Source organism: Cynocephalus volans, chromosome 1 (assembly GCF_027409185.1).
Source record: "Cynocephalus volans isolate mCynVol1 chromosome 1, mCynVol1.pri, whole genome shotgun sequence".
Lineage (NCBI taxonomy): Eukaryota > Metazoa > Chordata > Mammalia > Dermoptera > Cynocephalidae > Cynocephalus > Cynocephalus volans.
In genome coordinates, this window is record NC_084460.1 from 4882526 (window position 1) to 4909954 (window position 27429).

General features: G+C 41.4%; 1 protein-coding gene across 4 annotated transcripts; it reads right to left on the reverse strand.

Annotated features, from left to right (window-relative positions):
* Window positions 1–789: 789 nt before the first annotated feature.
* RAD52 (RAD52 homolog, DNA repair protein) lies at window positions 790–26714 on the reverse strand. 4 transcript variants are annotated; one of them, XM_063096036.1, is made up of 12 exons: window positions 26644–26714; window positions 14718–14822; window positions 13458–13559; window positions 12781–12874; window positions 12530–12597; window positions 10808–10926; window positions 9778–9853; window positions 4933–5129; window positions 4607–4752; window positions 3412–3492; window positions 2865–3092; window positions 790–2088 (listed from the first exon to the last, which is right to left on the reverse strand). In XM_063096036.1, the coding sequence occupies exons 2-12, from the start codon at window positions 14802–14804 to the stop codon at window positions 2027–2029; spliced, it is 1260 nt and encodes a 419-aa protein (XP_062952106.1). In that variant the 5' UTR covers window positions 14805–14822; window positions 26644–26714; the 3' UTR covers window positions 790–2026. The 4 variants fall into 4 exon arrangements, with proteins under 4 accessions (XP_062952106.1, XP_062952108.1, XP_062952110.1 ...); XM_063096038.1 differs by lacking the exon at window positions 26644–26714 and adding an exon at window positions 26225–26560; XM_063096039.1 differs by lacking the exon at window positions 3412–3492 and having other exon boundaries at window positions 792–2088.
* Between the last annotated feature and the right edge of the window lie 715 nt (window positions 26715–27429).

The window sequence follows — 27429 nt, forward strand, 5'->3', positions numbered from 1 at the left end:
TAGTTCCCAGGAACTTTTTTTTAGCAGCAATTTTGCCCTGAACTAAGATTGTGCTGCACACAAGGAAGGTGATATTTTTCTCCTAAGGAAAGTGGTAAGGATATCAAAAGAGGAATGTATGACCAAATCCATGCAACACAGGTTAGGTAAAAGTTTTCAGAAGATAAGGTATGAAACTGAAATCTATTTTGTCTTCAATTCTGTTTTGTAGCATACAACTCCTAAAAATTATTGGAATCTGCAAAGGAATAAATGTCTTTTTGAATGCCAGTGAGTTGACTGATGCCTGGCAGCCCCTAGGTAGCATCCAGGTGGGGGCTGGTTACAGGGAAGACCAGGCATGATTAGAGCGTTGGGACTTTCAGCCCCACCCCCTAAACTCCAAGGAAGAGAAAGCGACTAAAGGTTGAATTGATCACCATTTTGATCACCAGTGGCCAGTGATTTAATCATTCATGCCTTCCTAATGAAGCTTCCATAAAAACCCAAAAGGACTGGGTGAGAAGAGCTTCCAGATGGCTGAACACATGGCAGTTCAGTAAAAATAAGTCCGAGGCGGGGGTTGTGGGAATCCCCTTATATAGCTGTTGGTCAGAAGCACAAGTAAAACGACACTGGCCTTGCAACTGGCATCAGAAGTGGGGCAGTCTTGGGCCGAGCCTGTGGCGCACTAGGGAGAGTGCGGCGCTGGGAGCGCAGCGACGCTCCCGCTGCGGGTTCAGATCCTATATAGGAATGGCCGGTGCACTCACTGGCTGAGTGCCAGTCACGAAAAAGACAAAAAAAAAAAAAAAAAAAAGTGGGGCAGTCTTGTGCGACTGAGCCCTTCACCTGTAGGGTCTGATGCTGTCTCCAGGTAGTGTCAGATTGAACTGAATTAGGACACCGCGCTGTTGTCTGCTGAACTGATTGCTTGCTTGGTATGTGGGGCAATAACACCCTGCCACCCACATCTGCTTACAGAAGGGTTCTATGTTGGTTGCTGAGTGAGAATAACAAGAACACTTTGGTTTTCCTCTATTGTCAGATAGCGAGATGCGGGTAAACTGGTGCTGCTTCGTCTTTGCAAAGGGTTGTCTGCCGCCCAGTACTTTTAAGAGTTCCTTACCTCACCTCAGGTTCATTTCCCACAAATGGGTCTGTGATCCAAAAAATAAGTCACTGCTTCGAGATTGGGCACAGCCCAACCCAAAATGCTCCTAAAAAAGTAAAACAACTACAAATATTATTTGGAGCAAAGAGTTATAAAACATCTAAACACTATGAAAAACCAATTTATGCTAAAGTGAGTTACATCTCACATCTGAAATGGGGAAATTAAAACAGCTACTATATTTTTCTATTTTGTTAAAAAGCAGAGGATTTGATTACTCAAATGCCTTTCCCTTGGTCATAGATCTTTATTTATTTCCTTGTTGGAATAAAACGTTGGTCTTGAAAGAATGCAGGGTTGTGTTGTCATAAACCCATGAATGAGATTATATTAGATGAAGATTTATATTAAATGAAGATTACAGCCTGGATTGATGAAAAGTAGTAAAAAATAGCAGTACAGCCTTTTTTTCTTATCATGACACACAGTACTTGTGTGGACAGCACTAAAAGCATAAAGCCCCAAAGGGAAAGAAGGCAGACATTACTCACGACAATTTAATGTAGGCAACTGTAAAGCTGGTGCTTAATACCAAGTATGGCCTGTGTTGCTTGAGGGCAGGCAGCTACTGGTGGTTCCTAAAATGTCATATTAACATAACAGCTTAAGAATAAATAGTGAAAAGCCTCCAAAGTCAAAGGAAAGATATTTCATCTGTCCAGAGCCTCCCCACTGCAGTGTGACAAGCTTTTTAAAGTCCTCAGATTTATCTGCCACAGGCTCTAATAGTCAAATTCTCTGATAAGGTTTAGAATGAAGGTAAATCCTTGGAAATAAAGTTCATTCCCCAGGGATGATGGACAATTTCATGATCAAAAATTAGTTTCTGAAGACCTTTTGTGACATAATCTAATGATGTGGTCTGAGCCTCAGTTAAGATGGATCCAATTTCCTTTTCTTCATGTCCTGGCTCTTCCTATAAGAGTCGCAGTTTCCTGTGGAAGATAAAATGGCTTAAGTACAGCTGTCATGATTTTAAAATAAGGAATTTAGCTGATAGCTAATAATTTCTGGGTTGTATTAGTTAATGACCCTAATTTAGACTAAGGGCCCAAGAATGAAAACTTTTAGGAGAGCAGAGCCTCTGTTAACCCTAGACCAAGAGTCAGCCACATGCACGGTAACCCTGCCTTTAGCAGGAAAAGCTCTGCACGCAGTCATGCTTCAGCTTCCTGCTACTATCACGGGCTACAGAGGGTAGCACTTGAGGTCAGGAACCCAGAGGAAAAATTTTGATTCTTAATCCAATTATCTTCTTAATGGCACTGCTCATTCCTTTGGAATAAGTCTATCCAACTTCTTTTATTTTTTTAAAGATGACCAGTAAGGGGGTCTTAACCCTTGACTTGGTGTTGTCAGCACCACACTCTCCCAAGTGAGCCACGGGCTGGCCCTTATCCAACTTCTTAAAATGAAATGTCATCCTTTAAAATTCACAGATTAGGGCTGGCCCACGGCTCCCTCTGCTGATAACACCAAGACCACAGGTTCGGATCCTATATAAGGATGGCCGGGTAGCTCCGTGGCTGAGCGTGGTGCTGACAACACCAAGCCAAGGGTTAAGATCCCTTTACTGGTCATCTTTATATAGGATTTAAAAAATAATAATAATAAAAATTAAAATTCACAGATTAAAAGAAAAAAAAAAAACGCACAGATTAAACCCAGGACCTCCCTTTAGTTTTAGTTCCTAAACGCTTCTCTCTGCTACCTGTTATATGCAGGTTAGTGTTAAAAGTTTGAGGGTCCCAGGGTCTAGATTTTGCTTCTGGCTTCTGTTGGCACAGGCTGTGTGAGGTCCTGTTCCAGGATGCCATCTGGTCATTCAGGACTGGTATGGCAGAGGTCTGGGGTGGCTCTGGTCTGGACAAGGGCTTAGCAACATTGTCCCCTGCATCTTGAGTCATATCCCACATTTCAAGGTTGTCTTCAAGGTTCTCTATGGAGGTCACAGAAAAGTATAGCATCAGCAAATGTTCTCACATAAGCACTGGAAAAACTGGTCATAAGAAATGCCATGTTTTGAGTGCCCCATGATAGTTTTTAGAATTTCTCTCTCCCCTACCCCTAAAAGTGCACTTCAGCTAGGACAATAGAGGAGCCGATTATATGCTATCATTCAGAAGTCCATCAGTAAAAACAGACAAAAATGAGGATTTTTGTGCCTCTTAAAATGTGACCTGTGTCTACCAAAAGTACTCAGCACAGTGCCTTACAAGCATTTCACAAGTATTTACTGATTAATTCTAAAGTCACACCTGCAAGGAGGTCCTTTTCAGCAAGTCGTTCTGAGACAGCAGCTACAGGAGTGCTGTGGGTCAGAGCGGGGGCCAGAAGCGCTGCACAGTTCAAATGAGAGGAAGGGGAGGTCGTGCATCACAGAACCAACCGGAATCTGAGAGTAAGTCTGTTCCCCTCCTGCTGGGGCAGTAGACTCAGAAGTGCAAAAGCTGCCCAGGGTGACACTGGTTCAGCCTGTAAATGAACTCAAGATCCTGAGTCCCAGTCCTTCAGACAGATTTATGTTTATTTCTCCTTTAACAGCTAAAATAGTAGGGTTATTAAAAGCCATCTAGTCCAGTGGCTCATTTTTTAAAGCTATAACCCCGCTCAAACAAAGCCTTAAGCAGATATTCAATATGTAAAATAGACAAAAAACAATGGCTCTTGTCTGATAAGGGGTGGGGTAAAGTCCTGGAGGACAGCCTCCTCCACCCTTTACTCCCAGGAGCTTCTGCAATGGTTTAGAAACTAAACTAAACATCTAGAATAACTCATTATTAAGGACAGGAAGGTTTTTTTGTTGTGGTTTTTTCTTTCACATTCATTTCAGCCTGTCAGTGCTGAGGGGGACATTAATAAACCAAACACAAATCAAGTCCTCTTGTGAACACAGGGGAAAAGGTCAATTGGTCTGGGTCAAACCCTTTCTCTGTTTCTCCTCTCCGGGCAAGGGCCCTCCTTCCCCAACCCTCACCTGCACCCCCCTGCACAAAGTGAAATCTATCTACTACTCCCACTGGATCTGGACTCTTGATATAAACTAAACTTTGTGGATAAATAATCTGCCAAAAGCTTCTGTTTATCTTCAAACCCAATTTTGCTTTATATTCAAAGACATCTCAGAAACAAAAGACTCAAATGCGGAGATACAGCCAAAGTATCTGAACCAAAAAAAGTTTTTTACCCTGAAATTTCTAATTCAGGGTAAAGAAGATTACATCAAGGTCCATTTACTTCCCTAAAAAAAAATCCCTGTCTTTAGAAATGGGGAAATGCATGGCAAACTTCACTGTCTTAATTTCTTGGACTCATCTATCCTGTGTGTAACTTGAGAGAAGTCCTGGTGAGGTCTGGTTTGGAGCTAGAGCAGCAGGTTACCCTGTCCACTGGACTTCCTCCTTCAGAGTCCACCTCCCAGGGAGGGCCCCTGCTCCCCTCCTTTCCACACACCCTCACTCTGCTTTCCGACTGACGGAGCAGGTATCTGAACTTGCTGCTGCTTCTCCATTTGCTCCCGGAACTGCTGCTGCAGCTGCTTCTGCCGGAGCTTCCGCTGGTATGTGGCGTCACTCTCCACGGTGGACAAAGTCAGGCTTCTACATCAGAAGAGCAACAAAGTGGGAGTGAGTTCCTGAGTTACGCAAGTTCCCAATATACGTGGTTCCAGAGGGAACGTGCAAACCACCTGGCTGGTTCTGACGGTAAAAACAGAGTCAACCCAAACCATGTGAGAAGAAGGCAGAGAAGAGGAAAGGGAGGAAACCAGGGCCCCTTACCGGGAGCTGTAGTCCTTATCCCTCTCAGTCACAGTGTGGGGATCAACTGGGTGGCTTGTTTTGCAAGGTGAGGTCACCTCCCGCAGTTTTGGGGGTCCCAGAGCCATGTTTGGTTGGCAGCTGTTGTATCTCGCCTGTTCCACAGATGGTTCAAAATCTTGTCTCTTTGCTTTGGTTAGATCCACTTCAAGAGGCAACTAATAAGGGAAGAAAGAGGAGAGTAGAAACAACTTCCTCCAGCTGCTCTTCCCTCTCTCTCTTCCTGCCTTCAAATTCAGATTCTGGAAGGTGGCATTTGACGAGCCTCCATCCAGCATTCCTTCTAGGTCCTAAGAAGCTGAGACAAAGGATCCACAACTTCCAAGAGATATATATATATATATATATATATATATTTTGTCTTTTTCCGTGACCAGCACTCAGCCAGGGAGTGCACCGGTCATTCCTATATAGGATCCGAACCCGCGGCGGGAGTGTCGCTGTGCTCCCAGCGCCGCACTCTCCCGAGTGCTCCACGGGCTCGGCCCCCAAGAGATATTTTTAACTACATGAGAAGGAGGAGTAAAACATTACTTTACACTTTTCTCTATTAATGAAATTTTGATAAAAAGAAGTCTTTCTTTGGTTTTGACTTACGGCAAATGGCCTGTAAAATCTAATTTGAATCTTTTCTTGGCAGCTGGATCTGTTTAATGCTGTCTCCTTACCTCTTTTTTCATGGCAATAATCATACACAGTCTTTCTGGAGACCTATACCCGCTCTACCCTTTCTGCCAGGACTGCCCCCTCCAAATACAACACTCATCACTGAAGAAACCTCAGGTATGCTGTGGCACAATTAAAGTGTCTTTCAAATGACAGGAGGAAGAAAACTTGGAAAGCACTGACTTGGGCTGCCAGCCAAGGCTGCACAGAATCTTCCAGTTTGGGGTTGTTCCTGCATCTGTCTCATCAATGGGAGAAGCAATGACCATGTACTTCAAGGTGTATAGCAAATTGTTTTATTTCCAGGTTGTGAGCATTACATTTATGATATGTACACCTATCTGTATGTCTATATGCACTTTTTAATACTTCAGTTTTTTAAAGTACAAACTGTACAATTCCATTTATATGAAGTTCAAAAATAGGAAAAAATAACCTAGGAGGCTGGAAGTCAGAATAGAGAACAGAACAGTAGTAACTTTTGAAAAGAGGCAAGGTAGTGACTGGGAGCAGGGGGAAAGGGCTTCTGGGGTGCCGGTAAAGTTCTATTTTCCTATCTGCAGGTAAACAGCTGTATTCACTTAGGAAAATCCATCAAGCTGTGCTGTTATGATTTGTGCAGTTTTCTGTGTGTATGTTGTACCTCGTTTTAAAATTTCATTTAAAAAAAAACAGAAAAAAGAAATGAAGAGTGACTCATCAAGATGGCAGACTATGAAGCTCTAGGCCCTCCCTTCCCCAAAGAGACACCAAGTTAACAACAATACATGGACCAGAATATTTTTGTGAGAACTCTAGAGCCAGTTGAAAAGCTATAGCACCCAGGCCAATGTAAAAGCAAGAAAGGATTTGAGCACAGGGGGTTGAAAAACTTGCAGCATTATGCATGCCTGTCCATGCCACTGTCCCTACTCAGTGTAGAGCAGTGCAACTGGGAGGAAACCTCTTCCACCAGGACTCTCCCCTCAGTATGGAAACAAAAGAGTGGGCCATGCATCTAACATCCTGGCTTGTCTGGGGGCTGCCTGAGGTACTAGTTGCTGTGTTGCATCACTCAGAGTACTGACATCACTGGTGGCAGCAGGGTTTGGACGGGACTAAAAACAGGTGAGAATCACAGCACATCAGAGCTGCAGTTCAGCAGGCAGACACTAGGAGATCAGAAAAGGTTTGAGAGGTCCTAAAACTCTAGCCAGGCTTATTGGTGAAGGTCTTCCCTTTTTTGAAGCCAGTAAATAAAAAGTGGGAAAGGTGGTTGTTTTTGCAAATCTCAACAAACGGCATATATGAAATAGGAAACATGGCTGAATCAAAAGAACAAAATAAAACTGAAACTCCAGAAAATGCTAGAGACTTCAGAAAACTAAATCACAGATCTCAGATCTATGAGCTACCTGACGAAGAATTTTAAATAACTGTCTTAAAGATGATCAGTGAGCCAAAGGGTATACAGGTAGATAACTAAACAAAATCAGGAAAACCATGCATAAACAAAATGAGAATATTAACAAAGAGAAACTATAGAAAAGAAGCAAACAAATTCTGGAGCTAAAAAATGTATTACCTGAGCTGAAAAACTCAAAAGGGGGGTTCAACAGCAGAACTGATCAGGCAAAAAAAAAAAAAAAAAATCATTAATCATCAGAGAAGAAAAAAGAATGAAGTAAAGAAACCCTAAGGGACTTATGGACACTATTAAATCAACCAATATAGGTATTATGAGAGTTTCAAAAGGAGAAGAAAAAGAGAAAGGGGCAGAGAGCTTATTTGAAGAAATAATGTCCAGAAAGTTCCCAAATATTAAGAAAGAAATGGATATATAAATTCAAGAATCACAAAGTACTCCAACTAGGATAAACCCAAAGAGACCCAGACCAAGACACATTATAATCAAGCTGTCAAAAGTGAGAGAAAGAATCTGGAAAGCAGCAAGAGAAAGCAAATCATCACATACAAGGGAGCCTCCAGAAGATTATCAACAGTTTTCTCAGCAGAAACCTTGCAGATCAGAAGGAAATGAGATATACTCAAAGTACTGAAATAACAAAAAAAAGTCAACCAAGAATACTGTATCCAGCAGAACTGTCCTTCAAAAATGGAGAAATTAAGACTGCCAGATAAACAAAAGCTGAGGGAGTTCATTACCACTAGAATTGCTCTACAAGAGGGCCGGCCCCGTGGCGCACTCGGGAGAGTTCGGCGCTTGGGAGCACAGCGGCGCTCCCGCCGCGGGTTCGGATCCTATATAGGAATGGCTAGTGCAGCTCACTGGCTGAGCACGGTGCGGGCGACACCAAGCCAAGGGTTGAGATCCCCTTACCAGTCACAAAAAAAAAAAAAAAAAAGAATTGCTCTACAAGAAATGCTAAAGGGAGTCCTTCAAATTGAAATGAAAGGATACTGAAGGATATGACATCAAAAGGATAATGATTTTTTGGATATGACATCAAAAGCACAGGTATCAAAAGCAAAAATAGACAAATGGAACTATATCAAACTTAAAAACTTAAAAGGCAACCTATGGAATGGGAGAAAATATTTGCAAATCATATATCTGATAAGGGGTTAATATCCATAATATGTAAAGAACTACAACTCTACAACAAAACATCAAATAACCCGATTAAAAACTGGCAAAGGACTTAAACAGACATTTCTCCAAAGATGACATACAAATGGCCAACAAGCATATGAAAAGATGCTCAGCATTATTAATCATCAGGAATATGCAAATCAAAACCACAATAAAATATCACTGCACATCATCAGGATGGCTAGTACTGGGAAAAAAAACAAAAAACAAAAAACACACAACCAGAAAATAACAAGTGATAACAAGGATGTAGAGAAATGTAAACTGAAAGCAGAGGTCTTCAAGAGCTATATACGCACCTATATATAGACAGCAGCATTATTCCCGGTAGCCAAGAAGTGGAAGCCACCCAAATGTCCAGCAGATGAATGGATCAACAAAATGTGGCATATCATGCAATGGAATAGTATTCAGACTTAAAAAGGAATGAAATTCTGACACACACTATGACATGCATGAATCTTCAAGACATTAAAGCTAAATTAAATAAGCCAGTCACAAAAGGACAAAAATTGTATGATTCCACCGACATGAGGTGCACAGAGCAGTCAAATCCATAGGAACAGAAAGTAGAATGACAGTTACCAGGGGCTGGGGGTAAGGGGAGGAGGGGAGTTGTTTTACAGTGCAGAGTTTTAGTTTTACAAAATGAAAAAGTTCTGGAGATTAGATTCACAACAATGTGAATACCCTTAACACTACTTAACCATACACTAAAAATTATTAAGGCTGTAAATTTTATGCATTTTTTATCACAATTAAAAAAAAAAAAACCCGAAAATTACAGAGTAATATTCCTCATAAACATAGATCCAAAAATCCTTAACAAAATACTAGCAAACAGAATCCAATCATCTCTTAAAAGAATTTTTTAAAAAAGATAGGGGGTTTTGATAGATGCCAATTCACACACCTCTATTAGGGGCACCACAAGAAAAAGCATCCCTCAGGTACAGGATGGGTAATATTGCCCTGGGTGGTGGTATGGCAGGGACATCAGAGAATGCCACAGAGAAAGCAGCCCCTCTCTACCAAGCAGGAGGAGCACCCCAAAGGCTAACTCATCCTAGGTCAAGAGTGACTCCAGGGACACTCAAAAAAAGCAGACCCCACCCTCCAAAGACAAATGCCCAGCTCATATAAGAGGTACTGGCAGGGGTAATGGCAATCTAAACCTTAAAGATGTTAGAGCTAAGGAAAAGACAGAAGGTTGAACAGGTGAGGTTCTGAGTGTATCTGGAAACAACAGCAGTACTACAGAGAGCTGTGTGCTCACTCTAAAGCTTCACTGACCATTCCCAGCCACAGTTCTCTACATATGAGACAAGAAACATAAATTCGCTAGGCCTCAATTTCTCCATCTGTAAAATGAGGTGATTGCTTCCTGCTAGCCCTAACATTCAAAACCTGAAAGAAACATTCCAAACCCTCTAAACTGCTGAGTCCTGACTTCTCCCTCCATCCCACAAACATTCAACGCATGATACAAGAGAATTTGCTGTAGTATCTTTACTGCAACACATTCCATTCATACATTTCTAACATACCTGGCGTGGAAGCTTACTTAGTGACCTCAGATAGTCTTTGTCCAGAATACAATTTCCAAGTGCATTCCCAAAACTCCTAAGGGTAAGGAAAAAAAAAAAAAAGTGAAACAGAGTTGAGAACTATTACACGTGAATACCAGAAACCAGAGTTACAACTTTAGTACAGCTGCTTCTTAACTGCAGCAGAGGAAATGGACCCTAACATACATCTGATAAATCTTTATTGAGCATCTGCCATGTTCCTGCACTGTATTAGGTTCTGAGAATACAGCAGTGAGCATAAAGACACAAATCCCTGCCATCAAGGAGAGACGATGAGTGTGAAAAGACTAAGAAACCATTCACAAAACCCCATTAGCTACCTCCTGATGTGGAGCACAAACTCCAAAGCAGAGATTTTTTTTCCAAGGACTGCTCCAATTTCCCCCAACAAAAGTGGGCTACACACACACGGGTGGGGAGTCAAGGGCACAATCCTCCATCACCAAAGTTCTTACCTTGGGATTTATGGACTCTCCCACAGAATATGGTAATGCAAATTGTTACTGCATGTGTGTATTTTTCTGGCAATTCACTTCAATTCTCAAAGGCATCTATGACCCCAGAAAAGGTTAAAAACCCTGCTCTATGTAACTGTGTGACTAAGTTAATTATGTTACATACTCTGTACATAACGGAGAACTGTTTAGGTGCATTAAAAAGAATGAAGAGGCTATCTGTGGACGCATGTGGAAAGGTTTTCAGTACACGGGGCGGCGGGGGAGCGCGAAGAGGTGGAGGAAGTAAGCCCAGGATAGAGCATGCAGCATTCTACCATTTATTCCCAAAAAGGGGACGCATCAACACTGGGAAAATATAAAACAAAGTGGGAAAACAGGATAGACAGGGACAAGGGAGGGCATGAGATTTATCTTTCTATGTTATTTATATTTTTGATCCATGTGAATCACCTTTTCAAAAGAATGAAACAAAAACTGCTCTGAAACAAGAGCTGATGTGAAGCAGGTAGACTCCAGCCCCTTCTGCTCACCTGAGGGCTCGCTTCAGCCCGTCCGTCACCGCCTCCTTCCTGGCCTTCTCCAAAGACAAGGCCTTTGACTTGAGGCCCTCACTTACACCATAACCCACATCCTCATGATATGAACCATCCTGGGGGTAGAAAAGGAGTTCAAACTCTAACATGAAAAAGCAGTTGTGTCCCTGGCTCCACAGCTCTTCTTCCTCGAGCAGCAGTGTTCAGACAGAATGCACGGCCCAGGGGCCTTGCTGAAGGGGACATGGGCACAGTTGGCTGTAAAAGCTCCATTTCCAGGACTGTTTCCTAGACCTGACCTGCCTGGAAATGTGTCTGTGGTCAACCTGTCAAAACGATTCTCCCTTCCCACTTCACCTTTTACATAAAAAAGTCACATTTCTAACCCATCGCAAATCTTACCAAGCATAAAAACCTCGGATACCAAACAAAAGGATCATTTGAAATACTGTATGTAATGACTGGATAGCAAATCTTTTTGTAAATCAGGTGGTATCCACTTCTTGGCTTTCACCAAAAGTGAAGAGGACCTGACTGAATTGTTTTCTGATAGAAAATTAAAATAATGTTTGATAATAGCACTCTGTGATTTTTGGAAAATAACTCAGAAAGAAATGAATGACACAAAACGCTTTCCATTCCCAGCTACTTAATTACGTGAACAAGGTTTTTCTGAGCTACTTATAAAAAATAAGAAGTCTAAGAAGAATAATGCTGAATGCTTACTCAAAAAATAAGCCATACTCAATCACCGTATATAAACTGAAAAGAAAAAAACAGCACCATCTACCCCATTCAGATATGCATTTTCCATAAAATTTTTAATTTTTATCAAAATTGTGATTTTTTTATGTTGTCTCTCCATCAAACACAATTGTCTGATCAATTGTGTGCCAACAATAACTATAATACTAACTCCAGAAGAAATCTTTTAATATGTAGAGCCTTAAGGTCACTGGATATTTACCCAAAAAATTTATTTATTTATTTATTTTTTAATTTTTTTTTTTTTTGTCTTTTTTGTGACTGGCCGCACCGCGCTCAGCCAGTGAGTGCACCGGCCATCCCTATATAGGATCCGAACCCACGGTGGGAACGCTACTGCGCTCCCAGCACCATACTCTGCCGAGTGCGCCACGGGGTCAGCCCCCCAAAAATTTATTTTTATATACACACATGTGCACAAGCAGATGCATAATAAGGTTATCAATAAAACTTTCAGTCATAAACATATACAAGTATTAGGATAAAAACCAGTAGGGAAACAAAACAGACATATGAGTTCAGAAAAAGGAACAAAGTAAAATTTCTGATTAAAGGAGAGCTTGCTCATTTTTTTTTTAAATAATGACAGTATTTAATTCCCTATAGTATTTAGATTCCATTGGTAAATTTTAAAAAGATGTAACATTTATTTTAAAATGTAAAATTTTATAATATGCCAGAAAATATACCCTTTGCAACTATTTCTATATATGGTGAAAAATTTTAAGGGTCCACTTAAAAATATGCAATTGGAGAGAGGTTTTCAAAATTCTTTTAGGGGGCACATGAGTAAGAATGTTCAAATACCACCATCCTAAGGAACACTGACTGGCTAAGACACAGCTCAAGGGCCTGGCTCTCTAGCTTGGTTGTGCCACGGTCCAGAGACTTCCCTACCTCTTTCCTGCCACCCACCGACACTTCCAGGCAGCCAGTCTACTCCATCACCCTCACCTTCAACTGGACCCTCACAAATGCATAGACTCCCACGTAGAACTTGCCATTGTGGAGGTCAACAAAATCTAGGAGTGGGAAAGAGAGCCAGTTGAAGAGGATACTGATCCCTGAGCCTCATTAATATCCCTTCTGCTGAACTCCAAATACACCCATCTTACATCCTCACCCACAAAATACTCTTATCAGAAACAAGACAGAGGCACATCAAGGGAAATGAGGCGGTCACCACTGCCAGGAAGCACACTCACCCACGTTCTGCTGTGTGATAGAGTGTGCCCAGCCGTTGTACCCAAACATCTCATTGGCCAGATTAATTACCCTGTGACCCTCAATGTAACACACCTAGGAAAAAAAAATTTTTTTAAAAGGCTATGTTAAAATTCCTTGCCATACTTAAATGTGAATCAAAACTTACTTAATGTATTCCTTATCTTCTTTTTTGACAAAACTGCCCTTAAACATTCTTTAATGAAACCATTAAAGAGCAAGAGAAGGCCATGAATTTATTTCAAAGATCTTCTAGAAGGAGCCACTTAGAACTAATGGTCTGTCTGGGGAGAGGAACTAGACTCTGAGGGGAACGATATCTACTCACCAGTTTCCAAAACTCATGATTTCCAGGTTGACAAATTTTATGGAAGACCAAAACCATATACAGGAGTTAAAATTAAAAACAAATGGTGAAGGGAACATTTTTAAAAGATGGTGTAAAAATCCTAAAATGGCAGTTATGTAAGTCTCAAGACAACGCTTGGGCCACTTTAGATAGCAAAGACGGCTGGAACCCCGTCCCCTCCCAGAGGCAGCAGGAAATACCCAGTAGCAGTGAGCGAGAGGCTTCTGAACCCATGAGGACCCAGAGGAGGCGTCAGCGAGATCATCTGAGCAGTCCGCTGCGTGGGCGCCTGCACGTGGACTCTCCTACCTTCTGGCCTCCTCCAGCCACGCGGCTACTTATGTATTCCGGGCCCAACCTCTGCCTCAGAGCATTCTGGATGGCCTGGGACTCTTCTGCTGTATACTGGCACTACAGTCCAGAGAGAGAACATAAAATTGACATTTCCACCATTCCTTACTCCAGCGAGTCAACAACTTTTTGGTCTCTAAGAGCTTTTGTTTATATGGGTTACACCTATCACTATTAGTAATTAAAACTGGGAGAGTTTTTTTTTTTTTTCTTTTTCGTGACCGGCACTCAGTCAGTGAGTGCACCGGCCATTCCTATATAGGATCCGAACCCGCGGCCGCTGGGAGCGCGGAGACGCTCCCAGCGCCGCACCCTCCCGAGTGCGCCACAGGCTTGGCCCAAAACTGGGAAAGTTTTAAGACACACATCCAGTAGGCATCAGAGCAATATCGTCACATGTTATGCAGCCTCTTGGAAAGCTCCAGCATTCACCCGTGAGAGAATGAGTGTGAAAAAGGCTAATAGTATCTTAGTGTTATTATAAAAATATTTTTGACTTTATGGACTCGGAAAGGTGTTATGAACTACCAGGATCCGGGGACCACATTTTGAGAACTCTTGCCTTAGCGTTGCTACCATCCTTATAAAGCTTTCTTGAAATTAGGAAACTAAAACATCCCATGTTAGAGTCTGTATATGATGTGTATGCAGGAAGAGAGTAGGAAAAAAGAAAACAGGATAGGAAGTCTTGCTTCCATTTGTCTTGTCCAAAGTTTTATACCTTCTTCTCCAATTCAACAATTTCCCATATATAAGTATATATATTGCCCTATTTAAATAAGATGAATACTCACAAACAAATCTCAGGTAAAGACAAAGATAGAGTTTGGGTGGACAAAGCAAGAATCCCTTTTCTATGCGCAGATTATCTCTACAAAGAACAGGACCACAGTAACTTGGGATGCCTCTAAGAAAGAGAAGTAGGTGGCCCGTAGACTCAAGTGACAGGGAAGTAGGGAGATTTTTCACACGTAGACTTGGTTTCATTTTGAATCTCATATTATATGTTATCTATCCAAAAATTAAATAGATTTAAATCTAAATGTAATCCCCAGTACTATTAGTCTTTTGATGCTAAAGTTCCAAAATGCCCTCAGAAAGTTAACCAAAGACTCCTAAATAATGCACCTAAAGTTAAAACCAATGACAACAAAAGGCTTGCAGCACACAGATGATGCTCTGCACATTGTTTCAAACACGAAGGAACCACACAGTTACCTGTCCAAACCACACCACAGAGTTGCTGCCAGCAGAAGAAGGGTGGCTGTCACATCCTCCAAGAACTGCTTCCTCAGTGCCAGACATGTTGATTCCAGCTGGCACCTATGCAAATAAAAGGTTGAAAAAAGTCTCACACAGAATGATCAAGGTAAAAGGCAAGAGCCTCTACTAAAAACCAGATAAGGCACACATGTGCAACGTCTTTCAAGTTACTTTATTTATATACTTCCACACACTGGTCCAGTCGAGTACAAAGCTCCCCCGTGGTTAGCTATGATCTGCTAAGCCACTGACAATTCTTTAGAGTCTGCTTCTACCTTCCTGTGAACATTTTTTGCTCTTGTGATGGTGCTATTAGAGATGATTTTTATAATAAGAATGTACTCTATTTATAATTGAAAAAATCAAAATTACAAAAATGCCCTTTAAGGGAAAGCAAACAACTTACCACTGCCTAAAAGGACAACTATGTGAGGTGAAGGGTGTGTTGATCATCTTGATTGTGGTCATCATTTCATTACCTACATGTATATCAAATCACTACGTTGTGCTTACATATAAATAATTCTTATTTGTCAATTATACCTCAGTAAAGCTGGAGGTAAAAAAGAGAAATCAAGTGAGTCCATTTTAAAGTTAAAAAAAAAAAAACAACTTACTACTACCTCCTATTTGGACAACATGACCCTGGTCACTGTGGCGTCAAAGAAGAAATACATAAGCCACAAATAAGAACTGCTCTCCAGGAGCTAACGCGCTAGCTGGAGGAGAATGAAACCATTAAGAGAAAGGGAAGGCAACAGAGAAGACCCCAACTCTCAGGAAGGACTGACGCCAGCAGCATCAGCAGCACCTGGCTTCTCGTTACACATACAGATCATCATGCCTGCACCATACCTCCTGAATCAGAAACTCTGGGGGTGAGGCCCCGTAATCCATGCTTTAAAAAGCTTACCAGGTGATTCTAATGTATGCTTAAGACTGACAGATTGGAATTCATAAAGTCCATTAGAAAATATAATTACTCTCAGAAAAATCACCCACAGCGGGCTGACACTACCTGAATGCCCCTCCACCTCTAAATGAAACAGTTTCAAAGCTGTGCCCGAGCAAATGTACATGTCATCCACCTTCAGGTTATTTGCTAATAGTAGAACTACAAATCTGGATTGTCAAGGTAGCGCGGCTACACGCGGCATTAAACACACAGGAGTGCCCCCCGTCTGAAGTTGCAGCTCGCTGTGGTCAACTGCGGTCTCAAAATATTAAGTGGAAAATTCCAGAGATGAACAATTTACGTTTTAAGTCTCACACCGCCCTCCTGCCTGCCTGTCACCCAGCAACCCTCTTGGTTAAAGATCCACTGTCGTGGTACCTCAGTGCCTGTGTTCAAGTCACTCTTATTTTACTGAACAACGGCCCCCAAGCGCAAGAGGAGTGATGCTGGCAATACAGGGGTGCCAAAGGGAAGCCGGATGCTAAGATCTGCGGTAAGAACGAATCTTTTACCCACAAAATTGAGAAGAAAAAGAAATTCATGCTAGTTTCATTGCAGCACCTCAAAGTACAAAAGTTGGCCACAGTGCGTGCTACATGCTTAGTTCAGACAGAAAATGAGTTAAATTTGTGGCTGGAAGACATAAACAAAAACGTGCTCTGCTTGCTTGGCTACAGGTCCGCTCTCGGTGGTGTCAGGCATCCCCTGCGGGCAAGCCAGGACTATTGTAACATTTAAGAGTTCACGTTCTTGATGTCAAATTCCGGCTCTATCAATCACTAGGCGTTTGACAAAGGGAAATTCACATAATCTCTCTAAATGACACTTCCTCCTCTAGAAACTGTAGATAATAATAGTATCTGCATTTCCCAAGGCTGTTGTAGAGATTAAATATGATACTGCATGAAAGGGCATTAAGATAGTGCCTGACACACATTAAATACTAAATAAATGTTAGTTACTGCTAATGTCATGTTAATTTTCTTACATGCACTGTGACGAAAACGCAGAAAACTATTTAAATCATAAAAATTACATCTCAGATAAAAATGATACTTACTTATAATCTGGCACTAAAAAGTAGGAGAGCAACTCAAACTAGGTTAAGGCAATAAATAGTGTCTAAAGTTGTTAAATCAAGAACTAGTAGTATAAGGATATTATTTAGAATGTAACGTAAATGCCAGAGAAGATGTATAGAAGGATTAGATGCGTCTGTCTCTGAGGCATGGGACTGGTGGAGAACAGAGCAGCAGGGAGGGATCTCTTCTTTTCTGAAATAAAACTTATAGTACTATTTCATTGTTCAAATATGTGCATGTATTCTTTTAATAAAAACAAGTTTATGTATCTATTCTATAAAGCAGAAGTCAGCAAACTTTCTGTAAAAAGCCAGGTAATAAATATTTTAAGTTTTTCAGGCTGTTCTCTGTCATAACTACTCAACTCTAACATTTTAGTGTGAAAGCAGGCATAGACAATATGTAAACAAATGAGCATGGTTATGTCCCAATAAAACTTTATTTTAAAAACAGGTGGCAGATTTGGTCCACAGGTCATGGTATGCAAACCCCCACCATAAAGCACACTTTGAACCCTACAGTTAGATGTGGCTTAAACTCCACCAGGTAAGTTACTTAAACCAGGCAATTTTTTAGCCTATATGTGCCCCAATTTCCTCATCTGTAAAAGAGTATTAATAAGATCCTCCTGTTTATGATATTGAAATATTAATAGCTTACAGCAAAAATCATCAGTGGTTACAAAAAGGCTGTTGAGGAACAAGATATTCACAAAATCTCAAATGAGTACTTATAAGGGGATGGCCAGTTAGCTGACTTGGTTAGACGTGGTGCTGATAACAGCACGGTCAAGCGTTCGGATCTCCTTACTAGCCAGTCACAAAAAAATAAAATCAAATGAGTACTCATCAGGTATTTTGTTAAAAACAAAGGGGCATATTTTGCGAATGTACTTAATGCCACTGAACTGAACACTTAAAAAATGGTTAAAATGGTAAATTTTATGTTATGTATGTATATTATCACAATAAAAAAAAAAAGTAGGGAGGACAGCTTAACACAGTAAAAGTTTGTATCTCATTCATGCAAGATCTAATGCAGTCTGGTGGCTTTGTCCATCTTGTAGCTGTGTCACTTAGAACATGTGGCTTCCACGGTCGTCACTGCAGGAGTAGAGAGAATTGGAGTCACACCAGTTAATAGCTGCCTTAGCCCAGAAGTGTATCACTTCTGGTCACAGTACACCTGGGAGAAATTGTTACATACATAGCCCTGACTTAATTGCATTGGAGGCTGGGAAATGTAAGAAGCATTTGAATATTTGGTGAGTACTGTCTCTGCAGTCCATTTTCCCCCACTCCAACATCAGTGCCAAGAAGGTAAGGGATTCTTTCTGATTTTTCTTGGCATCACCAGTGACTAGCTCAGTCCCTTGCTCATAGGTAGGGGATCAGGAAGTGTTTGGTGAACAGTAGCTGTTGGCTAATTAAATGAATGAATGAACAAATAAAGGAAAGAAACATATAATGCAAAATATACAAAATATATTTTTAAAATCTTTAGCAACTGATTTTATTATAAGACACTTCTCACATTTAAAAAGTATGGGCCGGCCCTGTGGCGCACTCGGGAGAGTGCGGCGCTTGGGAGCGCAGCGGTGCTCCCGCAGCGGGTTTGAATACTATATAGGAATGGCCAGTGCGCTCTCACTGGATGAGCACGGTGCAGATGATGCCAAGCCAAGGGTTGGGATCCCCTTACCGGTCACAAAAAGACAAATAAAAATAAATAAATAAATAAAATAAAATAAAAAGTAATTTGTTCTACTTTTCTAAATATCTTAAAAGATTCAACCTTTTATTGAAGAAAAGAACAATCCTGTCTCTGCCCATAAGGTAAACATGAAATCTTTTTTTTTTTTTTTGCCTTTTTTTGTTTTTCTACTTTGAAAAAAATGCTTACTGTTCTGCCTTCCTTTCTAAAGCTGTCCACATTTTCCCATTATAAAATTAAAATATCTTTATTGTAGAAAGCTTTAAATATATACCAAAGAATATATGAAGAAGTAAAATTTAGCTGGATCCCACCACCAGGAGATAGCTATTGTCTTTTTTTATATGTGATTGTGTTTGTACATGTGTGTTTTATATGTGTGTATGCGTATATTTGTTAAACAAAGGTAGAATCCAAATCTGTCAAGCATACCTTACGCAGCACCTCAAGTCTTCTTGGCCTTGCCTGTCTCTGAGACCCTTGACCTCTTTTTCCACCCCACCTGTCACTGGGCTGGCCAAATATACGTGGTTCTAACGAGTGCGCACAGAACAACCCTATAGCCCCTGACTTCCTGGTCACACTGGATGCCTCGCTTCCCACCCTTGGCTTCCCTCGCTTCCCACCCTTGGCTTTCCTCTTGCCTTTGAGGTTTGAGGGCCTAAGGGACCCACCTGATGCTCACACATGCACACCCTGGAAGTTTGGGGGAGTTAATATACCATGGGGCAAATCTTTTTCCAATGAAATACAGAAGCTGAGGGGTGAACTCTTCTCCCTCCTTTCTTTGGATGGATTATCCTGGGATGCAGTACTCTATGCATCCTCCTGGGAGACAGCTTTAGGAGTTCAATAATTGGTTGTTATTTGTTACCAAGGAGTGGCTAACTTGGAAATGCACTCTTTTTTTTTTTTTTTTTGTCTTTTTGTGACCGGCTGCACTGAGCTCAGCCAGTGAGCAGCACACCGGCCATCCTTATATAGGATCTGAACCTGCAGCGGGAGCACTGCTGCGCTCCCAGCGCCGCACTCTCCCAAGTGCGCCACGGGGTCAGCCCGGAAATGCACTCTTGAACTGACTTAACCTTCCTCCTCTCCTCACTCAACCTTTTCCCTCACTTCTGCTTCCTGGAATTGCATTTTCTGAAAAAATAACGGCACATAAACTCTCAATTCTGTGGTACCCAGGTATAGCAGACACTATGGATGCTCTGCTAAGTATCCCTTCAGCTCTTACCACAATAGTGCACCCTGGCCTGACTTCCAAATGCCAACACCTGCATCTTGTTACCTGAGAGCCTTCTTTGGCATCCAGAGCCTATTTTGCACCTGTTCATGGCAAGCTGGAAGTGCCAGAGAATTGACACTCCACAGGAGCAGTCCTCAGTCTTTAAAGACCACAGATTTCTTACCCTTTCTGTGGGATGACACCAAGCCAGGACCTCTCCACTGGCTCCAGAGTTCCCCTGTCGCATGAGGTGTGGATGCCTACAGGTGGTAACCGGCTTGACAACACACACTGTGTTGACTGCCTTTCCTTTCCTGCCTCACTTGCCCTCTCCTCTCCCAGTGTGTCCTAGGGTCATCTCCAAATAAACTACTTGCACTTGGGGGTAAAAAGGAGGGGACAAAAGTTACCTTTACAACAGAGAAATGTGGAAGGTACCACTTTAATCAATTAATCAAACTTAATGTCATCAATAATAGTCACATCTTGTGCTTCCTGATGGATGCACTCTTTAAAGTGCATGAGAAGGGCACAACATCATTCAGGTAGTACCTGTATCAATCTAATCATGACTCTAATCGTGAGGAAACAAACAAATTCAAATCTACAAGGCAAATGGCCTGCACTCTTTAAAAATGTCAATGTCTAGGGGGCTGGCTGGTGGCTCACTTGAGAAAGTGTGGTGCTGATAAAAATGTTAATGTCTCAAAAAACAAAACAGATGGGCTGGTGAACTCTTCAATATTAAAGGAGACTAAAGAGACATAACAACTAAATGCACTGTGTAATCCTTGATGAAATTTTGGATCAGGGGGAAAAAAAGCTATAAAGGACATTAAGACAATGGGGGACATCTGACAATGGACTGAATATGAGATAATGGTATCATATCATTGTTAAACTTATTGAGTGTGATAAGTATATTGTGGTTGTTACCAGGAGATGTATGATGAAGTATCGGAGTAAAGTGTCATGTTTTCTGCAACTTACTCTCAATTCATTCAACTAAGAGAGAGAAAGAATGTACATGTAAACAGAGGGCGAGAAAGAGATAAAGCAAAAGTAACAAATTTATGAATCTATGTGAAGAACATGCAGGCATTCCTTGTATAACTTTTCTAAAGGCTTCAAATTTTTCAACATAAAATGTTAGGAAAGACTTCCTGCATAGCCAAGGTTATGGTAGCTTTATAATTCCAAATATCCCAACACATCCTCCAAAAACTATCCAGACCAACAAGAGGAACAAAAAAAACCCCACTGATATCCTGTATCTTCCACATAGTTAGAAGACTGAAAATACTACAAGCTTCAAATTACCTGTAAGTGGAAAAGCAAACATTAATTTCTGGTGGAGATAGTTCTCAAACTCTCATCCCAACTCTTTAAGGAGAGCAAGGTGGGATCCAGATGGGAAAGGATATGCATAGAAGAGAAAAGAGGAGAATGGTGAGCCTAAGATGGAACTAAAAGCACTCCCTGAAAAAGAAAGCCTGCACTGAGCATGTAAACACGGACAAAGAGTTCTGACAGAGCAGGAAGGGGAGAGAGAGACAAGTAAGCACATGCAGAACTTGATGAGGCAGTCTTGGAAAGTCAATGTTTCTGGGAAGAAGAGGGCAAAAAGGAATGGAAAGGTACCTTTGAAAACTATGATGTGAAAGGAGGAAAGAGGGGGAAATTTAGTTCCTGCAAGACTAAAGAAAATTTAAAAGTCAAAGGACATACAACCACCTCCCCCAGAAAAGCCTTCTAGTAAAATTAGAAACTATACTTTACTACACTTATAAAAGAATAAGGACTATTCTGAACAAGGAATCTCATAAATCATCCTGAACTGTCAATCCTGTTCACAAAAAGGTAAAATTAAAGATAAAATGATTGAAAATAATGAAAGAACCCCAGGATCCTATGAGATAATATCAAAATGTCTAACACACATATAATTGAAGTCCCAGAAGAAGAGATTAAAGAGAATGGGACAGAAGAAATATTTTTTAAAATAATAGCTCCAAATTTCCCAAATTGGTTGACAGACATAAATTTACAGATTTAAGATGTGCCACAAAGTTCAAGCAGGATAAATACAAAGAAAATTACACCTAAAAACACCATAGGCAAACTGTTGAAAATCAAAGATAAAGAGAAAATCTTTAAAGCAGCCAGAGGAAAATGGACACATTATGTGTGGAGTAATGAATGGTACAAATTGATGGCTCCATTTTACAATAAAGTTTAAAAAATATACACCTAGTAATAAATTTAACAAAAGATGTATAAAACCACTGCACTGGAAACTACAAAAGACCTAAACATAAAACAAGAACTATAAAACTTATAAAAGAAATATTAAAGAATATCTTCACAACCTGAAGGTGGCCAAGATTTCTTAGGACTCAGAAAGCAAAAACTATAAAAAAAAAAAAATATGATAAATTGACTATATCAAAACATAAAACTTCTGTTCATCCAACAACTCTAAGAAAATGAATAGGCAACCACAAAGGACTGATATCCAGGATATAAAAAGGATATTGATAGAGTTTGGATGTGTTGTCCCCCCAAAACTCATGTGGAAATCTGATCCCCAATGTGACAGTGCTGGAAGCTGTTTTAGTCATGGGGGCAGATCCCTCATGAATGGATTAATGCTCTCCCTGGGGGCTGGGGGTCTTGTGTGAGATCTCACGCTATTAGTTCCCGCAAGAGCTGGTTGTTTAAAAGACCCTGGCACCTTCTCTCTCTTGCTTCTTCTTGCCATGTGATCTGTTTGTACCTGCCGGCTACCTGCCACTTTCCGCCATGAGTAGAAGCAGCCTGAGGCCCATGACAGATGCAGCTGTCCCAGAATCTTAAGCCTAATAAACCTCTCTTCTTTATAAATTACCCAGTCTCAGGTATTTCTGTTATAGCAACACAAACGGACTAATACAGATATATAGAGCTGGCCAGTTAGCTCCAGTGGTTAGAGCATGGACCTGATAACACCAAGGCCCAGGGTTCAATCCCTACACCAGCCAGCTGCCAAAAAAAAAAGGATATAAAGAACTCCAACTCAACAATAAAAAGACAACCAATTTAAAGTGGGCAAAAGATTTTCGCAAAGGAAGCACTTCGCAGAGGAAGGTATACAAATATCAATAAGCATAGAAAAAAGTGCTCAACATCATTAGTAATCAAGGACTAAAATTAAAGCCGTAATGAAATACCACTCTACACCCACCAGAATGATTAAAAATAAAAAGATTGACAACACCAAAAGTTGACAAGGATGTGAAGCAACTGGAACTCTCATACACTGTTGACAGGAAACATGCCAATAAACAACCACTCAGCTGTTAACACATGATACCCTCCATGAAAAAGGAAGGATGACTCCAAAGCCCAAGCCACAGACCCAGAGGGTACAGCAGTAGAGGATTAACTTCTGGCCTTGACCCTACTGGTTCTTTATATATCTTGGATATCAGTCCTTCGTCAGAAAGGCGTCTGTGCTTGCCTATTCATTTTCTTAGAGCTGACTGTGATGAGAAGTTTTAAATTTTGATGTAATCAAATTTACCATTTTTAAAGTGATTATTGCTTTCTGAGTCCTATCTAAGAAACCTCTGTGCACCCCCAGGTCATGGAGACATTCTATATTTTCTTCTAGAAGCTTTATAGTTTTCTAATTTTAAAAATAAGACTGATGATTTCTTTAGTCATTAAACATACATCTCCTATATGACCCAAGAATTCTTCTGATAGGTATTTTCCCAAGAGAAATAAAAACATAACCAAAAAGACTTGTGGGTGGTACGAGGGAAAGAACCTGGACTAGGATAGTGGCTGTAAGCAAGAAACAGATGAATCTGTGATGTTAAGAAGGTAAACAAGACTGGCAAAAATGTTTTTATTCTTATCCATTTCCTTAACACCTAAAAGCATTTCTAATTATATGTGGAGGGAGGAAGGAGTAAGAGGGAATGAGGCATGTTATGTGAGGAAACTTTCCTCTTTTATATTACCTCTTCTCATCATTATTGAAGACAGAACAGTGCATAATCACGAGGACTAATACAAGCACCCTAACAAGCTTGAAGCTTTACTTTATAAACCATGAGAGAGCAATGGAAAGTTTTAAGCTGAGAATAATAAGATTGTATTTATGCCTCAGAAAGCTCTTTGTTAGCAGTGAATAACTAAGGGAGATATCAGTTAGGAGCCTATATTATAACAGTCCAGGCAGGAAATGATAAAGGTTCAACCAAGACAATGAAATGTAGAGAAAGGATGGACTCTGGATATGTATTACAGGAGGAAGAACTGACAAGACTCAGTAATGCGAGACTCCGATTGTGAAGATCAAGAACAGCCTCACGGAATAAGTACGATTTGTAACATGTGATCAACCTATGTCAATGTTGAACCCCCAAAATATGCATAATCAATTATGATTCAATAAAAATTTTTAAAAAGAAAAAGAAAAAAATAGAATTGAAAAATATTTTTTAAAACATCAGCCTCATGAGCAGGACTGGATATCAAGTTTCTTTTATTTTCATTTACATAAATACTGCTGTAATGTTTGTAATATTTTTTTTTTAAATAGCAACAGAGTAGAAAAGATACCTTTTAAGTTAAAAGAAATAAATCTCAAAACGTCATTTCTTCTTTGAAACCTTATGCACCTCACCACACTCTAAACAGAATTAATCCTATGTTCCCATAGCATTTTAGACATACTTCAAAGCATATAACACACCATAATCACTTCTCTGCTGCACTACCACACTTGGCAATTTGAGAACAGAGGGGCCATACACTGATCACTGAATTCCCAACACTTAGCATAGTCCCCACCCAGCACATAGAATGAAGAGCATTTTAGAATTATTTCAGCTTCTTTTCACTTCAGAACTTCCAGTATGGTATTAAAAATGAATGCCTTGAGTGAAAAAATGTTAAAAATTGCAGACTGAAAAATGTCCAACTAAGCTTTATGCCCTTGAATAATTAAATTGGTTAGACAGTTAATTCTCATTATCCACGGTAATTATATTCTATAAAATCACCATGAACACTGAATTAGCAAATACTGAACCACTGTTCCTAGGGGAAGTACAGGGCTGTTCTACAGGTAAATATCTAACCTTATTTTATGTACGTTTCTGTTTAAAAACATGTTATTTAATACATGCTGTTGATTCATTAACGTTGAACTCACAGCCAACAACACTAACTCATGCCTGAACAAAGCTTATCTATAGGAAGTTTATCTTTCCTCTGCAAGGCACATCACAGCCTTCTTGCATTAGGAACACTAGACATCACTTCAGCACTACACTTGAGGCCATTTTAAACAGCAAAATCACCAAGAAATAGCACAGGAATGTGAAAAACATGGCCCCAAAAATACTATCCAAAGGAAACTTATGAGCAGTATGACAGCTGAAACAAGAAGGCAGACTATCACCTTGTTTGACCTCAGCTGGGAACGTGCGCGTTGGGCAATTCAAATTTTTCACAACTCTACACACGTTTTGGAAAGCGCCAGGAGTATTGATTTGGGGATTACATACAAATTTCAGCGAGTAGGCAAATTTGTAAAAACAAAATCCACGAATAATGAGGATCAACTGTAGTTTTTGTTTGTTTGTTTGTTTTTAGGTAAAATCTCTCTCCCACAGCTAGCTGAGTTACATTTTTCACACACTCATCTCCAACTACACCCAGTTTGTGTTACAGGGTAACAGGTCTTGGCATACATTACACATCAGCAATTTCTGACGGTTTCTGCCTCCCTGAGAAGATCCGCACACAAACGCTTCTCTGCTTGTCACCACTACGATTAATGGGCTGATAGGGGCTGAACTGAGAAGACTTTTAAAAGAAAAACTCCCCTAAAAAGTATCAAACCTGAAGTTACTGAAATACCTGACTCAAGCCCAGAGTTAAAAGCTGGTCTCTGAGAACTTAGTTTTAAAATGTTTGTGCTTCAGACTCCAAGTTCTGTGGAGAAATACACCTTAAAAGGTCTAGGAATCCATCAATGTCCATCAACTAATGAAGAAACAAAACATGGTATATCCACACAGTTGACTATTACTCGGTCATAAAAAAGAATAACACATGCTACAATCCGGATGGATGAACCCTGAAAACACGCTAAGTGAAATAAGCCGCTACAAACATTGTATGATTCTACTTACATGAAATATTGAGAAGAGGCAAATTCAAAGACAAGGAGTAGATTAGTGGGGCTGGGAGTAGGGGGAAATGAAGAGTTTCTGCTAATGGATTTCAGGGTTTCTTTTTAGGGTAATGAAAATGTTCTGGAATTATATAATGATGGTGGTTGCACAACCTTGTGAACACTAAAAACTAATGACTTGAACACTTTACAAATGTGAATTTAATTGTATACAAATTACATCTCAATTTTTTTTTAAAAAGCCCTAGAAGGGCTGACTAGGCGGCTAAACTGAGTGTCAAATTCCCTTACGTCAGTAATTCCTCCCCAGCCGCACCCACTCCTTCCAGCTCCATCCAGCTACTGACACCAACTTCAGACTCTTCGCTCCTGTCAACGAGCGGCATCTGCAGAGCGCCTCGCGCCGAGCAGAGAAGCGCCACAGTGAAGACGCGGTCTTCGTCCCCGCCGTGGGGTCCGGTGCGTGGGCCACGTGTGTCGCTGCGTGTTTCCTGTACCCCGACCCCTCAACTCCCGGGAAGTCCTGATCCCGAACCCCTTACTGCGATCGCGAGTTAGTACTGGCCTCTGGACTCAGCATCTCTATGCTCAGACCAGCAAGACAAGCTCACCGCCCTCCGTCCCCCCGGAGCTCGACTCAGAACCAGAGGCGGCCCACGCCCCCCACCCGCAGCCGGAGCCGCCCCTGGGCCCGCGCGGCCCCCACTTACGCGCCTCGGCCAGGGCGCGGTGCACGCAGGGAGCTCGGCGCAGCCTGTGCGCCGGCGGAAGAGAGCGCAGACGCAGGCCGCGCAGAGAAGGCCGGGAAGGAGGTGCAAGGGACCCTGGGAAGAAGGTTCGCACCCCCTGTGGGCCCTGGAGGCGGGCCGAATAAAAAAAACCGAGGAGGAGCCGTAAACAAAGTCGGAAGGGGAGAAGAGCCGCAAAGCAGTCTGCCTGAAGCCGTAAAGCAAGGCAGAAGCTCCCTGCAGACCTTCTCAGCCGGTCTATCCCGCCAGCTTTCCGCCTCGTCCGCCTCAAGCTCCCGGACGGCTGCTGTCGGTCGGCTGCCGCCCTGATCTCCGCTGCCCCCTGGTGGGCCCGGAGAGCTCTCCCCGGGCATGCGGCTTAAGCTAAGGCCTTTGGGGCGCGCTCTTCCCGCGCTGTCCCGCAGAACCTCACATACCCAAAGTCCAGTTAGGATGCGGGGCGGGGGTCCCTTCCACGCACACTTGGGATACTGCGGGAGATGAAAGGAGTGCTTTTAAATCTTATTAAGGATGGTTATCAAAGCCCTTCACAGACTCCACCCCAGGCGGGCGCAGCAAACTGTTCACGAAGCCTCCTTCCTCTCCTGCCACTGCCGCACACATCCAGTCATCACCTGATGGGGTCTTGAGTTAGCGAGCACCGGAGGGAAGTGAGTATGTGGCGACCTGGGAAAGGGGACGACTTAAGAGTATCCCCTGGAACTGTGCCTTGGAACTGCGTGACGATAACACATCCTATTCGCGATG